Genomic DNA, 18,277 nt, shown 5'->3' with positions numbered 1-18,277 from the left:
TCACAAGCATTGTAGCATATAAGTTCTAATTTTTGGGGTTTACATATTAATACAAGCTATAATAGGTTTCGAACTAAGGCCCTAACAACATTTGCCAAAATGTTCATAGAGTTGTTCATATCCGTCATTGGCGACTGCTGACCATGCTGACCGAAAGTAGACTCACATGCTTGTGACTCCACAGCACTATCCGCCACTCCGTCCTCAGCAAACTTAGGTTGTCCGAGTCTCAATGCCTGGTTGGCTAACGGCACGTCCACTTTCACAACCGCATGGTACATCTTTTTACAATAATCCAACGCATCTCCTAGCTCGGGCTGAGATTTTTTAAGATCTTCGACGTTTTTCATGATTTGGACACCTTTGTTTTTGATTGCAGCCACTCCAATTAGCGATAGGGCGGTTATATCTCCATCTTTGCTTCTAGGGTCAGCTAATAGAATGGACATGCACAAATCATAGTCCGGTGTGTTCTTACATGTGTCCTCTATAAACTTTTGGTCTGCCATAGCTAAATTTAGTGTTTCTTGTAGTATCACAAACACAAAAAGGATGGTGAAAGGAGAAGGGAATTTCATGGCAATGAGATAATGTTTATGTGTGTAATATGTGTTTTATTGATTTTGGAAGTGAGCCTGCTTGGTGACTATTTATAGAAAGGAAACGATAATTGTACCAGAACCATTTGATATATTTACCATATTGTATAAGTTTCATAACAAACAGTTTAAATATGTAAATGCACAATATTGGTAAATTTATCAAATTAAGTCATTTCCGTTTATTGAATTCTACTTGATATAGTTGGTACATTTATTTTAGTCGAAATTAAATTTGTTGTCGATGAGTAAATGATATATTTAAGTAAATTTATTTTACTCATCATACTTGAAATAAAACTTATAAAGCTAGTGAAACGGATGATTACTAAAATGGTTTGACGAATTATGTCTTTGTGCAATAAATTACCATTTTATGCTGAAGGTTTTGTTTATGTTATTATTAAGCTGGAACATTTTTCAATTGGGCTTACTTCAATTTAGCATAGAGAACAATGACGATAAAAGATGTATCTGCAGATCAATGCTTTGTTTTTGAAAGAAAATCAAGTTTTACTAATAATTTATTTTCATGCTTACAGACGGATCGGTTATTTCTATAAATTTGAAATAACTTGAAACGCCAAATTCTCCATACGGCTAAATTGGACAAGTAAGCATTGATTCTTCGTCAATAGATTTCCGTATGGAGTACTTGGAAGATTTTGTTAGTTTGTCGTTCTAAAAAAAAAAAAGGATTGATTCTTTTAAGTGTTGAACCGGTTCGACCGGGTTCTAAGGGGTGCCTTCTAAATACTTTTATGATGTGTATATTTTTATATTATTTTTGGTTTATATTATTTTTGGTTTTTTTATGAACTTTTATTGTAACCATTTGGTGTTATTTTTAAATGAATTATAGTTATATTTGATGTACTATTTCGCTGAATGGTAATAAGTTTAGCGGATTTTTATTAAGAAATTAAAATGAATTAAAAAAAAACCCAACCTGGTGAACTATGGTTAGAAAAACTAGTTTTTTAAAACATTGGTTTGTAAATGGAGAGAAATTAAAATCAAAGGTTAAGTTTAACATATTTATGTTCATTTGGGTAGATGAGTGGCTGATGTCATCGTCATTCGTGAAGAAGAATATAGTTAGTTGAAATTGAAAATAAAGCATATGTAAACAGGGTAATAAAATTAATAATTAAATACATGAAAACAAGATATTGAAATTGAAAATAAAGTTACATGGAAACAGGTATTTAAGAAAAAAAACATTTAGTTGGTATACGACATTAGAAAAACTTCATAGTATAATGATAAAGCTTTGCACGTACCCTAAATAACGAGATATTGATTATGGACTGTTACAAATATATGGAAAAACCTCAAGGTTTGTCATCTATAAGGATCGAACTCAAGACTTTGGGCAAAACCAATTGTGCCTCTCACCAGCTAGGCTAAAAATCATTGTCGAAAGAGGTATTAAAATTGAAAATAAATTGCATGAAAACAAGATACTACTATATTAAAATCATGTATTTTTTTTTTTGTGGGAACCACCTTATTTAGGTGGATCGGCTATTGACCTATGTTCTGGGTTGAGCCATGGAGGGTTTTGCTTGAAACAGAAGGTTCTTATTCCAAGTTTTGTCAAAATGATTTCTTTTTTGAAGGGTTTATATAAGGGAATTTGCTCATTGATAGGACTCTATAACATAAGCCGGTTAAAACAACAACCGTATGACCAAAACTTATTTTGGGACCAAACTTTTGTTTAGAAACTCAAAATAATCTACTTGGAGAACTCAAGAATTATGTGATCAAACTTTTGTTTGTGAATTTTAGCTATAAGTAATAATACCTCTATTAATTTATTAATTATACTTTCTTTATTTGTTTAGTAAAACTTCACGTCTTATACATTATTTTATTTAATTATCATTTTCATTTATGCCGTTCAAAATTTTTTTTTATTATAACTTATATCTTATGATGTATATTTTTGAAAATCAATAATTTGTTTAATTCGTTGAAACATTGTATCTTATACTATGCGTCTGTTTTGTGTTATCATTTTTTACATATGCATTTGGTTAGAGTTAACATTGTTACGGCACCTTGTACGCTCTCTATTATCTTTGTGGCATGGCACATTCATCCATCTAGCACATTGCATATAGAGGAGGAAATTGCTTGAACGTCACTTGGTTAATGCATGTGGATAGGAAGTGAGTGACTTGTGCATCTTAACTTCCAAATCAGCTCAATACACATGCATTGTCGCCATAAACATGGAAAGGCTACTATAATTCCACTGACAACGCTTTTTGTGTTGAAGGTTTCTGTTGCATAGACTTCGCATTATTTTGTTATTACTTTTTGTATAAGTTTGAATATGTTTGTGTTTGACCATCTCCAACCTCCCAATCCAATACACCCGAGATAGTAATGGGCTTGTACGGGCAGCCCAATTACACATAACCCACAATATATATGTTCTTACTAGTATACAGGCTCGTTCATTGGACAGGTAATTTCAAGATATATAAATCTTATAATAATTGTGAAACAAAAAGTGTATGACAAATATCACAACTTAATGAATACGAAAGCTAAAAAAGAAACATATGAAAATTAACCCCATATAAATATTGATTCAAGTGCCAATGGGTTGGTGGCCCATTGGTAAGGTCTTTGACCTTGGGGAAAACCACCAAGGTTCGAATCTCACTTCCTACATTTGTAGAAGTGGATCATTATGGGGGGTTTCGAGAGTCCTGGGTTTCATCCCAGGCTTGCGTGGTTCGTGCACCGTATACTGCCCAATTGGATGTCACTGTGGTGTCTCGAATGATAACCGCTAATTACTAACTGCTAACTCGCTGTTCAAAATAAAATAAAATATTGATTCCAGTTTATCCCTTTTTCTTCAATCTTAGTTAAATAAAAAGAGAAACAAAAAGTGCATGACCAATATTACAACTTCATCAATACGAAAGATAAAGTAGAAACATATGAAAATTAACTCCATATAAATGTTGATTTCAGCTTACCCCTTTTTTCAACTTTAGTTAAAAGTGTAGAGTATATAATTTGAAAAATACATACCAATTCATCAACAAAGACCATCTCGAACGTTTTGATTTTCTTCGGGTTGTTCCACTCCGAAACAGTCCATACATGCACAACACGGATTCGTAGATGATGGTTAACATGTGTTGGCTTAAGATCTTCAAGATGACTAATGTTGTCTTATTTTTTGTTGTTGAAGAAGAAGTCATATTGAACTTATAACGGATAACAAATTAAATTAAAAGAGATAACAATAACATAAGAATTCAATGTTAAATAATAATAATAATGATTAAATATGAATAAAGTATATAAATAAAAAAAACCTTATTGGTAGTCGATCGTAACATTTTTTTGCTGTAAGTTTTTTCTTAGGTTTTAGAATATGTGAGGGTTTTTTCCAAGGTGGTATATATAGATAATAATAATAATAATAAAGATTTTTTTATAATTTTTTTTTATTGAAGGCCGGCCATTTTTTATTAAATAAATATTAAAAAATAGATGATTAATAAGGAGAAAGTATTAGGTTAAATGAGTGGAATTAGAGTACCAAGTGTATCCCCAACCTCCTATTTTAGTTATATTATAGATACAAAACATTTAAGGTGGTGTTTGTTTGAGATTTAATAAATTAAGTCATGACTTAATCAAAAATACTTAGTTCATTAATTCATCAAAGGTGTTTGTTTTCCTGACTTAATAAACAAAAAACAACTGTATTGACTTAATCCATACAAATATTATTTATCCATTCAGTTACTTAATTAATTTAGTCACTTAATAATTAAAAAAACAAACAGATCATAGTATTTTTAAATAATAACAAAAAAATAAAAGCAGGAACCTGGGTCAATTGCTTGCAAGGCAATTATCTCGACTTGTTCAACAATGCTCCTTATTTCAGAAGGGCGAGTGACCTTTTGTAAAGGACTACACTCATTTGCTTGGTTGTTTTTCAAAAAATATATAACGAAAATCTAATATAGAAAAATAATAAAAAAATAAAAAATTGGGAACCCCGTTGCCAAGAGTCAAACCTGGATAAATTACAATTACAATGGTAAGCAATCGTCCTGCCGTTGGACTACCACGAAGCACACGGTTAAATTTTCGTAGAGTATAAGATATAAACGGTTACAAAAATCAACACCTTCACAAAATTAACAAGACACCGTCCCTGGCTCTAATCAACACCACCACCATCACAACCGCCTGTTTCCGGCCATCGACCACCAACCGCATATCCGTCTCCATCGTTCCCTTCTTTCAACGGGGAGACACCATCATTCAATCGTCACCATCCGCTTGTCGTCTCAAATACTAAAGGTACCATTGTACCAAAAAAAAGAAAAAAAAAAGAAGCTATAACGTAGCCAACAATTTCCTTTAATTTTTTTTATTTTTATTTTGGCGTATATAGATTTCTTTAATTAATTTCTTTTAAAGTTGTTTTGTTTAATTTCTTAGATCTGGGTAACTTATTAATATTGAATTTGCGTTGATTGGTATGCTATTGATATATGATAATGTTTATAAGGAGTATGACTTTATGGAAGAGATGTAATCTTGGCATGAGTGCTGTTAGGGAAAGTAGCCAAATTTTGCAACACTCAAACAGTAAATGGTAGAAATTTCTCATCCTGGAACTCTTGTATAGTATTCCAGAAATTGTTTGTTCCAATCACATGCTTCTTTTTATGTTTATCAATTTCAAAAATATACTCTGGTTGCTAGCTTTCACAAGTGTGACTTTGCGTATTCGTGTAACTTCATCCCAGTATATTGTCATTGTATGCTGGCACACGGACACATTGTTTCTGGACGAACACACCATGGTAGTCTAGTGCAGAGACCGACTATCAACATAGACTTTGCATTATGATTCCTCCAGGGAGTTTTGGATTCGGCATTACATGTTTAAGCTCTATGTTTGCTTCTTAATTTTCATCTGTTGTTTTGTCATCAATTATTTTGATTAAGAATACAGGTCCGTGGTGAAAAGACTGAAAACCGTTGGTAATGCCACTACTCTTTTTTTTTTTTTCTTCTAAATGAGTATTAAATGTTGCAACTTTATCCTTTTTTTTTTAAGAATTACACAGGAATTAGTCTATATCTTGGTAAAGTTGTAATTTAAACTGATGATGGAACTGCTTCTGAATGGACTTAAAGCCAATGTCGAAAGATTGAAGAAGGTTAAATTTGTTATAACCTCGTCATTTCGGTTCTTTTTTTGTTTTTGTCTAAATGAGTTATAAACAGAGTAAATGTCTCCCTTTGTTAAGAACGGCACAGGATTTTGTCTATATCTTGGGTCATGGAACTGGTTTTGATAAGTTCAAAGCTATAATAACTTGAAGTTCTTTTTCTCTAGGACCAATTTTTGTGCATCTTAATTTCCTGCAAGTTTGACTTCTATATAGGATGGTTGGTTATGCAGATCCCTGGTATACATTAAACTAGCTTGCCCTGTTAATGCCGCATTGCAAATTGAATATTTAGATAGTTTATAAGTGGTTGCTATGTGCCAGATAACCTGTGCTTTGAGTTTGTCTAGACTCTAGACTCTAGAAGGGAAGAGTCTTTAATCCTCCATCTATCCATGGCCTCATGTATCAGGTTTGCGTACCTTGAGTTGAGGTTACTGGCTTCAAATATGTCTATGATTTTTGTGCTGGATTTATCAATTGTCTCATGCATTAGGGATACTTACCTTGGTTGAGGAACGTTCTATGAAAGATTTTATGGGATGATCATGACGTTGGAAGTCTGTTGTAGACTTGTAGTGCATTAACTTTTGATTGAAGTGCATTTTTTATATCTGCCATTTTATTTGGACTATTAGCGCTAATTCTGCAAGAAAATACCGTCTTTCTCATACGGCCGGTATGACACTCATGTTGCTGCTTGTGTCACTGACTCATTGCTCTAATTCGTTTAATGGGTATGGTTTAATGGTTACCTTTATATATATATATATATATATATATATTTACTTCGTATATGTAACAGATTTCTACACTTACAAGCCATTTGCTAATTTTGTGATTTTTATACACTTTTTGTGATCACTCTTAAATGGAGTTCCCCATGAGCACAAGCCTGTAGTATTGAAAGCTCATGCTTATGGTCATTGGAAACTTGAAAAGGATTGTCACATTACCTGATTATAGTGACCCTAGAGATGACTTTTTCAACACATCGAGGTTCTATCTACTTTGATTTAAGTGATTTATATGGTAATGCATTTGAAAGGTCTGAAAGTATAACTTGTCCTTTTATCACTGATTGGTGTTGATATCTTATTGAGAAGATTAGCTTGCTCTAAACCGTCATGAGACACTTTCTAAACGGTCTAACCTTCATAGAAGGGATGTAGGGAATCAAGCCTCATTACGTTAGATGTCCAAATGACTAGATAGAAACGGAATTCCACCTTTTTGGCAGATGCCGGGTGGGTAGCGATTTATGAAAGGATATAAATGTGAAGTGGTTCAGCAACATGATCACCATCATCACTGTTACCGACCACCTCTCTTTGGATTTTGGGGTGATTTGGAATGATTGTATCTCTTATTGAACGGGAAGGTGCACGATTGAGCTTTTATTCTCAGATGGTCCATCTGCTTTTAACTGACCTTTGAAGAGCTTTTGATGTGTTTACGGCTGCAAAAAATTGTTCTTTCCTTCTCTTGGACCAATTATGTATCTTTGCTGCAACTTTTTCGTTTCACTTCTATTTATCATGATTCATGGTTTGTCATGTAGACCATTATGGGATTAAACTAACTGCTATTTTAGTGCAGTCCAGAGGCCACATATAGCTAGTTGCTGCATATGCCCAACTGGTTCCTCTTGAGTACACTTGATAGACATATTGCACCTCACCCGATAATCTTATTCCACGTATTTTTAGGTTAACACCAAAAATGCTTTATGAGATCTTAATACGTTAACTAGATGCATTATTTTTTATTCATATGAAGGTGTAACACTACAAATGCTATTTGGGATCTAAACACGTTGGTGCATTTATTTGGATTCATATGGAGGTGGTCATTCGATGGTTTCTGAAGAAATCCAAATGTGAGTTTGGTCACTATCTTATAAAAACACATAACCCTTTGTACATCTTTACTTTGTGGCCGTCGGCCACGCATATGTTTGCAACAGGAGGACAATGATGTTGCTTCTTATGATGACTATTTGGTTTCTTAGCCACCTCTACTATATCTGACATGAATATCGGCACTCCAATGTCAGCATAAACTGAAAACCAATGGAAATAGGAAATGTTTTATGATGTTGATAAAGAAAATGTTACACACAAGACAATCATACAAGTTAATAGATAGACTACCTAATGGATCCAAACCCATTTGGACAATCGGGTTGGATCATAATTTACGATCTGACGAGTTTACGAATATTTGCCTTTGCTACTATTAACCACGTACCTCTACTTGTAATTACTAGCATCATGTTGTAATCCCCTAGTCCAATACATCCCATGAAATTGACTAAAAATGTGCAACACCAACAACTACACTAGTACTTTATTTGGAATGGAATATATTACAACGCACACGAGACAAAATATATAGGTAACCAAGTAACCAACCATGAGATCAACAATCAATCATTTTAATTTAACAAAAAGAACAGAAACGGAAGTGACAGGTACGCGAATCATACGAAAATTGTGGTCTTTCTTTTTCACAATGGAACTCAATCGAACACTGATGGTGTGTAGAACATAGTTGTGCAGAATATCAAATCCTTGACTTGTATACAATTTATTCTATAAGGTTTATCATGGCGCACACCTAAACAAAACTAACAAAATGTGCTTGTTGCCTCAAACCGAAGCATTACTCAATATTTAGAACTTTTTACATGATGTTAAGGCCACCAAGAATTCAAATTGATCGAATGCTACCAGACTTATTTATGTCGTATATATACAGGGAATTTGCAAAATATAGTTATATACTGAGGAATAACAAAAAAAGAATGAAATTACGTGCTAATTAGCATGTATATCTATATGTATTCCATGTATTAATACAAGATAGATAGAAGCAAGTTACAAAGTGCAACCACAGCAAAGGAAATAACAACCAAGCATAAATGTAAGAGCAACAGACTCTACCACCATAACCACGCTCCATAGCACATCATCTACAATCCAAATATCGATTCGCCTGAAATCTTGGCTGGACCATCTTGTGGATATTTGTGACAAATTTTGTGAAGTCCAGCTCCAACCCGTGCTTAAGTAAGAGGAAACTATATTGATTCCATTTATGTCGAATTCAGGCAATCGAAATAGCGAACGCCCAAGACACATATTAGATACATCAACTATATACAAGCAGTTTGGTCTATATGTTGGTGTTGGTGGATTTTGGAATATATGTGAAATACGAGAAATGTTGAGAAACAGAGGGAATCCGATGGTAGAGACTTGATCAATTATTTGTAAAGATATTTTCTTGTTTCATGGGGCCAATTTATGTGTTTGATTATGTGGCACTTTTCAAAGTTTACAAGTTATGTATAAATTTTTTTTAAGGAAAATACTATGCTATCTGCTTATGTTATGTTATTTTATATTATATTATTTCATTTGTTTAAAATACAAAATAAAATTATTATAAGAAATCGTACTAATAATTAGTAGTCAGTAGATCGGAAATATCTAGATAATCTAGAATAATGTTGTTTTACTTAGTTCTATGGAAATGTTGAACGTAACCATTTAGCAAGATAAATTGAATGTAAACTAGTAGTAATTAGTAACAGATAATGTTGGTGGACATTTTATTTTGACCGATGTCCTTTTGCCTTGTGTGTGCGTTCATTTTTTATGGTATTAATTAATTTTGTTTTGTTCGTATTTTAAGTAAGATGTAGATGTAATGAGTTGTCTTATTCGAAATGGACTAGACAATCCAAATTTCACACGACAAACTCATTTGAATGATCCAAACCTTTGCTTCTATCTTTGTATCTCAACTCCATTAATATTCACCGCAAATAAAGCACATGTGGGATGTTTCTGACTTATAACCCAAATGTATCTATTCTAAAGATAAATGCAGATTATTTAAACTTTCAAAAATATACGATAATTATACTGTTTCTTAATAAAAATATCAAAATTGTACCGTCTAGATTATTGTAGGCCTTGATCCATAGGTAGGATATGAAAAAACGAACTAGAATTGCAATTGTCCTAATGGTTTTTTTCCCCTTCTTCTTTTCCTTTTTTGCAACATATGTCCTAGTTCATGATATTACCGATGATATCATAGCTTATCTATACTATATTATAAAGCAGATCTCTCATGTTTACATTTTAAGTTTCAACATTTATTTTCTCAAAATGTCCATATATCAATTCTATATTTACCTAACATCCTTTCTCTCTCCTCAAATCTCAACCAATCATTTTTTTTCTCTCTCCTCCATAAATCATTTCCTCCTCCAATTCATTCAAAATCTTTTATCTCAAAAACCGTGCATCGATAAATTATAAAAATTATATGGGTGTTCTTAAAAATTAATGCTCTTCCATTAGAGATGTCATTCGATATACTTTTAACGAATTTTTAAATCTGAGGGCGGAGCCCGTACGGTTAAGGCATTTGGCTATCACACTGTATGACCTATCACCCCCACCATCTCACCGCTGCAACGCGCGGGTACTTGTTCTCGTTATAACTAACTCAAGTTTCTATACAAGTTTTCACTTTTGAAAACTTAATACTACAAAAAGGTTAATACTATAGCTTAATACTAGAAAAAGGTTTTTTAACGGGCCTTCCAATCAGCCCAATTAAACAAATAACCATCAAGCTATATCAAAAAGTGTGCAAACAAGAAAGAACATATTTTAAAATGGTGAATGGATCCAAATTACCATAATCAACAATTGTCATATATACTTATAAACTCTGTTTTTGTTTGTCATTCATTTTTGTAAAGTAAACCCGATGGTATGAAGAATGTAGAGTGTATGTTGTGTGTTTTCAAAATATATGTCGATATGGTGACCATTTTGGAAAAGCTCAATCCTATCTAGGCCATAATAGGAAGTACTTATGTTACAACTTACGATATACAAATATAATAGAAATGCTCAAGTAAAATCGAAACGAGGAAGGGTATTAATGCGGAAGGATGCAAATTGAGGGGCACTGCCGATAAAAAATTTTAAATGTGACACATTTAATATATCGAAGGCGATAATAATAGTTCACATGAGTAGTGAATTGAAATAAGAATTGTACATGGGATTTTGCCCAGTAGAAAAGAATGCTTGTGGGTAAGAATGTAAGATTATCTCCAATGGGGATGTTTTTGGATGCCTTTGGGTGCCTTTAGATATTCTTTGCGGTTGAAGCTTGTCTAAAACTAAATGCATGCCCTTACCTAAGGGCATCTTACCCAAGGGCATGCCCTTAGGTGCCCTTATATTTTTTTTTTTAGTGGAGTTAAATGATATGTAAGGATGTTTGTATGGTTGGAGATAAAATTATAGGATTTTAAGGATTTATAAGGATTTGTAAGGATATGAAGCTCAAAGACGCCGGCGTCCTTAGCATTGGAGATAGCCTGATATAGGTATGAGATATGGGTCAAAGGAAATTGATGTTTACAAATCGTGAAGTTGATGTTAACTTCGAATTCTAATCCCCATTTCAATTCGTATTCCCGTGTTAATTTGTTAGTTTTGGTTCCAAATGATAAGATGTTTACTTTCAACACGACAAAAGTTTCTAAGTTAAATTTAAAAAATAGGGTCTAACACTCCAATCTTTAAAATGACACAAGGTGTTCAGGAAAGGTGTTTATTGAAGATTAGTTTAAGTAATTGAAATTTGAAAGTTAATGTGAAAGTTAAGAGGGTCGTCCGATATTTTTTTTCTTTGAACGGCAGTGATGAGTGGACTCAGCGGCATGTCTCTTCATCGTCTGGTAGAGATTGATCACATCACCAACACAGTCAATCCGAGGGCATGACTGACGGTGGAAGTCTCACTACCTGTTCCGGAGAAAACTAGCTAAAGCTAAAGAAAACTTCCATGCTCCACCTCATTGGCAAAGACTTCCCAATATGTCTTTCAAAGGTTTTGAACCCGTAATCAACATTTTGCTGAAAGACATAAGAGTCGTCCGATATTAGTTTACATTGAGAGTCAATATATCACACTGTTATCGTAGGACAAATTCTATTTAGTGTAATAATTGATGATTAAAGGGTGTTTTATGTAGCTTATTTAATTTGTCAAGTTTATACTTTATATTTTTGTGGTTTATATTTGATAAGTTAGTGTTTTTAAGCTTTTTATCTTATAAATTAACTTATTTTTCATATTTAAATCATGATAGGTTTATAAATTTAAAATTAGCCATAATAATTAAGTTATAAAACAAATTAATCAAGGGTTTGGTATATTGTGATTTTGTGAATGTAACTCTATAGTGTTAAAAAATTAAAGTTGTGTACATTGTACCCGATGAACTTTTAAATTTTTTGTATTTTATATATCCGACTAATAAAAAAACTTACAAGTGAAACCTTATATGATTGTCACATATACCTGAATAAATACAATGCACATGATTCGAAAGTTCATTTCTTACAATAAATACAACTTTAATTAGTATTTTCACCCCATAAACATTCGTCTAATTTAGTTACAATCATATATACTAAATCCATTAATCAAAATTTATGATACGTCCCATTTGCAAAAGGTGCATTATTATGGAAATATTGTAAAGTTTGTCGAAAGTTACATTTTAGAAAAATAATACTGTATTAGTTTTTGCATTCAACGTGTGATACTAAATTAAGAAAAAGAAACGAATAAACATTTTCCAATGGGCCATATATCCCCATATTCTAACCTACTCCCATATACACGAAATTGACTAAATTACCCTTAAAGTAAACGTGAAATAACAAAAGCACCCAGACTAACCATAGATACTCCATGCACGCAGATAACACGTGATCTAAATATATTCCAGAAAACAAAGAAAGATACTAACACAAAACATAAACAAAACCGCGTCAGGCAATTGCAACCGTCGGATCAATCTCCATGTCATCAATCCAAGTCAAAAAATAAATAAACGGTCCAGATCAAATGTTCTACATAGCTACTCTGAAGAACAATGAACCGCCTCTATTCTTTTCTCTCTCTTTCTCTCCTATCCTTCCTTACCTCAATTCCAAAAAATAATTTCTTTTTATATTATTTTTCAATTTAATTCTTAAACTCTTTAACAAAAGTAAACTGAAAATGAAGGATTTGGCCGGAGAAGAAGCTACGGAAATTGAGGAAATAATTAATGAAGAAATAGTTGAAGAAATTGACAGTGAAGTTGAAGTTGAAGAAGATGACGGTGAAGATGACGACGATGATGACGACGTGGAGGATGAGGAAGATGATGACGTGCAGGAGGTTTTTCCGGCGACTGCCGGCGGAGCTAATCCACCGGTGCAGACGGTAGATGACGAAGACGAAGAGGATGAGGACGATGACGCGGATGAAGGAGATGATGACGGTGATGACGACGGCGACGGTGATGATAGTGATGAAGATGATGACGATGAAGAAGACGTTGAAGATGATGAGGTATTTTTGTTGTTAATTTACCTTTTTTTTTTTTGGTATGTTATCAACTTGAATTTTTTTAGTTATACAAAAAGTTATATGATATTTTGTTAGTTTTTTTTAGTACTTTTATTTTACTGGCATACAATATATGAACTTTTACAATTTTTAAATTGAAATCTATAGTCAATTTCGTATATTTGTGTGATTTATTTTAAATTAATTATCTTTATATTATACCAGATCTAATGTTTTCATATAGAAAAAAAAGGCTGTTTTTTTTTGTGTGTATAACTTTACCATGTGACGGTATACATATGTTTTCTGTATAAAAATATCATATTTTTCTAATTTTGACCTTTTTACTGGTTTTTATTTATTTTTTATGTCAGATCTGATGTTTTGAAGTTAACTTACTTTTTTTGTTTTTATCTAACCGAATTTTGAAATAAAAAACTGTGATGATTTTCTGGTGTTTATATTATTTTTTTGATTTCTGTGTATGTACTTCTTGTCTAATATTTTCTGTTTCATTTATTTATTCATTATCACTACTTTATGCTCAGTTGCTTCTTTTTTTTTTTTGTGCTATGAAGTTTTCTATAAGGATCTTTTTTTTTTTTGACTATTTAATACAAGATTAGACGGAACATGATTATCGTGTTTTTTATTGATTCCGTTATGTCTAGCTGTTTTTACTAATGTTAATAGTGTGTGTTATATGTAGTACTTAAACATATCGAAGCTCTTTTATGACGATTGTGTAAATTGATTTACGAACTTGGAAAATAATTCGGTGTTAAACGTTGTTTTAAACATACCATTTGGCTCTCTTGAGTTGATTTGTTTGTTCAAAAAGGTTGATTAGTTTTATTAACTTAATGTGTGATAATAATTGTAATTGTAATTAGGAGGATGCACCAACGGAATATTTGGTTCGACCGGTTGCTAACCCGGGAGACGAAGAAGATGCTAGTGATTTTGAACAAGAAGAGAATGGTGCTGACGATGATGCTGGATCCGATGAAGAGGATGAAGATGAGGACGATGGTGGGAAGATTGAGGCACCTTCCAAGAGAAAGAGATCCAAGAAAGATGACTCAGACGATGGTGATGACGATGATGGTGGTGACGATGACGAGAGACCATCCAAGAGATAGGGGTCCAGCCCACTTGGGACAAAAACATGACACCAACGACAGCGTAGGTCTTTCTCTAGTGATATGTATTATTTACAGAAATTTTCTAAAATACTTTGAAGTCGCAGATTTCAGGATAAATGTAATTCACCCTTTGTGTAGTTTTCATGGTGTGCTGTTGGATAGTTTATTCACAATATGTTGTTGTAGGTTAAGTTACTAATAAAGTTAGTAGGTATTGGACAAGATTTTAAACATTTGATCTTATGTAATCTTAATTTTATTTAGGTTGATGTTTTTTACTCTTTCAAATGCAATTTTAGATAATTTTGGTTCATATTTTACCAACTGTTGTTGTGTTTTCAATCTAATCTATTTTGGTTCATATTTTACCTCCTGTGTTAGTTTTGACGGTGTTCTTTTACTTCAAAAAGAAAATTGTTCGTTATTTTCTTTTGGAAAATGATAATAACAGCCCTCAATAACAACATATAACATGCTTAAAAACTTGTACATTATATATTAAAAATCGTCCCCTGATTTTTCTAACAGCAAGGTATAAATTTTAATACATCAAATTAGTTTTTACTGACAACCTTAAGGGCTGTCACTAACAAAACCCTTTTTTTTTTTACTATATATTAATTTTAATTCAGTATATTTTTTAGATAAACTAATTTCTATTCAAATTGATTTATCATCGTCTTATATTTTTTATGTATATATACGAGTACTAATATCCGCACGGGATGCACGGATTGACTCATACTATTTATATTTATAATTCTTTTTATTATATTAAAGTTTATATATCTACTTAATGTATAAATCATGAAATGCAAGTTTAATCATTTATAAACCATAAATGTAAAAAAAGTTATAATATTTAATTAGAAAAAACATACTCCCATGAAAGTTAAATCTATCAACCTAAATACTAAATTTAGTTATATGCTTTAAACCAGATCAAACATCTAACCTATAATTTCATAAAGTAAAAACCGTTTAGAATATGAAAGTGTTATTCTTTAAATCCCAGATCAAATGACAATAATAATAATATATAAAAAAAAAATTCTGGATATTTTAATGATGAACATTAAGGTAAGAAATACAAAATGACAATAAATAAATTGAAGAGTAGTTGATAAAAAGAATTATATTCTTAGCCTAAGATATATTTTCACAAGATGATATATATTATATTAGTATTAGGATAGTATTAGGTTATTAACATTATTTTTTTGATAATTATTAGGTAATTTTTAAATAGGATTTTTTTTTTAATAATAGATATATATTATATTAGTATTAGTATAGTATTAGGTTATTAACATTATTTTTTGATAATTATTAGGTAATTTTTAAATATGATTTTTTTTAAAGATTATTAAAAGGTGACATAAATCGTGTAAGGAATGCGTCAAATGTCGATAAAAAAACGTTGCAATCCTGTTTTAGTTTATTGATAGATTGAAGATATTTCAAGCCTTGTATATAAGAGAATAATGATCAAATAAACTAAATTGATAATTTTGATTTCTGGAAGGTGTGTTTGACATAGACTCAAGCAACCCTTATATAGGGGCGAAGTACAACGTAAACATAAATCAAATAACAAAAGATACGCAGTATCTCAACTACCTAGACACGACTGGCACATGGCCTTATTGACTAACAAAATAACTAGAAATGACTAAATCAACCCACGTTCATAAATCCACACCTAAACTGAATTCCAGAAAATCAGGGAGATAAGAGTTATGGGTTTGACTCACTCTTCAACACCCCCCCCCCCCTTGAGGAAAACTCCATGACACCTAGCTTGTGCCTGAGAAACACGAACTTCTCTCTAGGTAGTGCCGTAGTCAGGATATCAGCAAGTTGTTCCTTCGTGTTACAATACTCGATGCATATTTTGTCTTGACCAACCATCTCTCTAACAAAGTGAAACTTTAGCTCAATATGCTTTGACCTTCCATGCATCACTGGATTCTTTGCAAGATTAATCGCCGACTTATTATCACAGTAAAGAGTAGTTGCCTTGCTTTGTTTCACACTAAGATCTTCCATAATTCTTTGCAACCATATCGCCTGGCAAGAAGCGCTAGAGACTGCTATGTATTCTGCCTCGGTGCTTGACAAGGCCACAGTTTTCTGCTTCTTTGAGCTCCAAGCTACTGCTCCATTTCCCACAGCAAATACATGAGCTGATACACTTTTCCGATCATCTGCACATCCAGCCCAATCGCTATCCGAATATCCAATGAGTTCAAGATTATGATCTTTAGAAAACCATAATCCAAAGTTAATTGTTCCAGCAATGTACCTCAAGACCTTTAGTGCTGCCCCCATGTGAACTTTTGAAGGAGCTTGCATGAATCTCGACAGCACACCCACGGAATAAGCTAAGTCGGTTCGGGTGTGTGTCAAGTAAATGAGTCCCCCAACAAGACTACGATACTTGGTTTCATTGCCTTGTCTTCTCCATCTTCAAGGTATAACTTATCATAGGGACTCATGGGCACATACTCAACCTTGACATTTTTCATACCAAACTTATCTAGAATACCAGTAGCATATTTCTCTTGGCTAACAAAGACACCATCTTTTGTCTGCTTTACTTCAAGTCCCAAGAAAAAATGAAGGAGGCCCAAGTCTATCATCTCAAAGACTTCTTTCATCCCATTTTTAAAACTTGCAATTAGATCATGAGATGAACTAGTACAAATAATATCATCTACATAAATGCATACATAGATAATATCTGTACCAGTCCATAATATCTGTACCAGTCCTCTTGACATATAGACTTGGTTCATTGAGACTTCTGATATAACCATTGCTAACAAAATAGCCATCAATCTTAGCATACCAGGCCCTAGGTGCCTGTTTCAATCCGTACAATGCTTTCTTTAACTTGTACACCATATCTTCTGCTCCAACAACTTCATAACCTTCCGGTTGCTCAACATATATCTCTTCCGTAAGATCACCATTAAGGAAAGCTGACTTCACATCTAACTGATGTATTGACCAACCTTGTTGTGCAGCCACGACCAAAACGACTCTTATAGTTTCAAAACGAGCTACGGGGGCAAAGGTCTCGTCAAAATCAACACCCTTTTTCTGAGAGTACCCCTTTGCGACCAGTCTCGCCTTATGCTTCATGATCTTTCCATCAGATCCAAACTTAGTTTTAAATAACCACTAAAGACCAACAACATTCTTCCCAATTGGCAGAGATACTAGCTCCCATGTTTTGTTCCTTTCTATGGAGGCCAGTTCTTCTCCCATGGCCACCCTCCATTCTTCTTTTGTATTTGCTTCATCAAAGTTGATGGGATCAGTAATTGAAAGTGCAAACGGGCTGGTTGTAAAGTGACACTCATCATCTGATAGCCCTTGACCAGTTTCATAATCACTTAACCATGTGGGGGGCCTTGGAATGCGTTTGCTTATAGTTGTAGTTGCATTGGAGGTGAACGGTTCAACAGGAAATGGCGTGTTTTGGTGAGTAGTGTGAGTGGTTGTACTATTGGATGATAAAGTATTTTGAGTGGGTGAGTTATCTTGAATTGTATCTTGGTTAATAGGTGACTCATGAGAATTGATAGTATTGTGATTTTCAGAAGTGGGACCCACAAAAGGATCAACTTGTTGGTTTTCACATGATTCTTCCCCCTCACATTTATTCTTCCAATCCCATTTTTGGCCTTCAAGAAATAAGACATGCCTCCTGGTCATAAAGGTAGTAGTAGTATTAATAATCTATAACCAGAACTTTGAAAAGAGTATCTAATAAATAAGCATTTTTCTCCTCTACTATCCAGTTTCTTTTTGGTTTGAGATTCAACAAGGCTATACGCAACACAGCCAAACA

General features: G+C 32.9%; 2 protein-coding genes across 2 annotated transcripts; one reads left to right on the top strand and one right to left on the bottom strand.

The window, feature by feature from the left end:
- On the bottom strand, nt 1-601 carry LOC122586118 (cell wall / vacuolar inhibitor of fructosidase 1-like). Its single transcript, XM_043758260.1, has one exon. The coding sequence runs from the start codon at nt 576-578 to the stop codon at nt 57-59; it is 522 nt and encodes a 173-aa protein (XP_043614195.1). The 5' UTR covers nt 579-601; the 3' UTR covers nt 1-56.
- A 12,082-nt stretch (nt 602-12,683) lies between these two features.
- On the top strand, nt 12,684-14,706 carry LOC122578369 (nucleolin-like). Its single transcript, XM_043750320.1, has 2 exons — nt 12,684-13,276; nt 14,167-14,706. The coding sequence occupies exons 1-2, from the start codon at nt 12,941-12,943 to the stop codon at nt 14,413-14,415; spliced, it is 585 nt and encodes a 194-aa protein (XP_043606255.1). The 5' UTR covers nt 12,684-12,940; the 3' UTR covers nt 14,416-14,706.
- The last annotated feature ends 3,571 nt before the right edge of the window (nt 14,707-18,277 follow it).

This window comes from Erigeron canadensis, chromosome 1 (assembly GCF_010389155.1).
Source record: "Erigeron canadensis isolate Cc75 chromosome 1, C_canadensis_v1, whole genome shotgun sequence".
Classification (NCBI taxonomy): Eukaryota; Viridiplantae; Streptophyta; class Magnoliopsida; order Asterales; family Asteraceae; genus Erigeron; species Erigeron canadensis.
Note: the sequence above shows the minus strand (reverse complement) of the source record. Positions and strands in the feature narration are given on the sequence as shown.

Coding starts and splice junctions, on each gene's coding strand:
- LOC122586118 (XM_043758260.1), bottom strand. CDS start 578: ATGAAATTCCCTTCTCCTTTCACCATCCTTTTTGTGTTTGTGATACTA.
- LOC122578369 (XM_043750320.1), top strand. CDS start 12,941: ATGAAGGATTTGGCCGGAGAAGAAGCTACGGAAATTGAGGAAATAATT. Junction 13,277..14,166: donor AAGACGTTGAAGATGATGAG/GTATTTTTGTTG, acceptor AATTGTAATTAG/GAGGATGCACCAACGGAATA.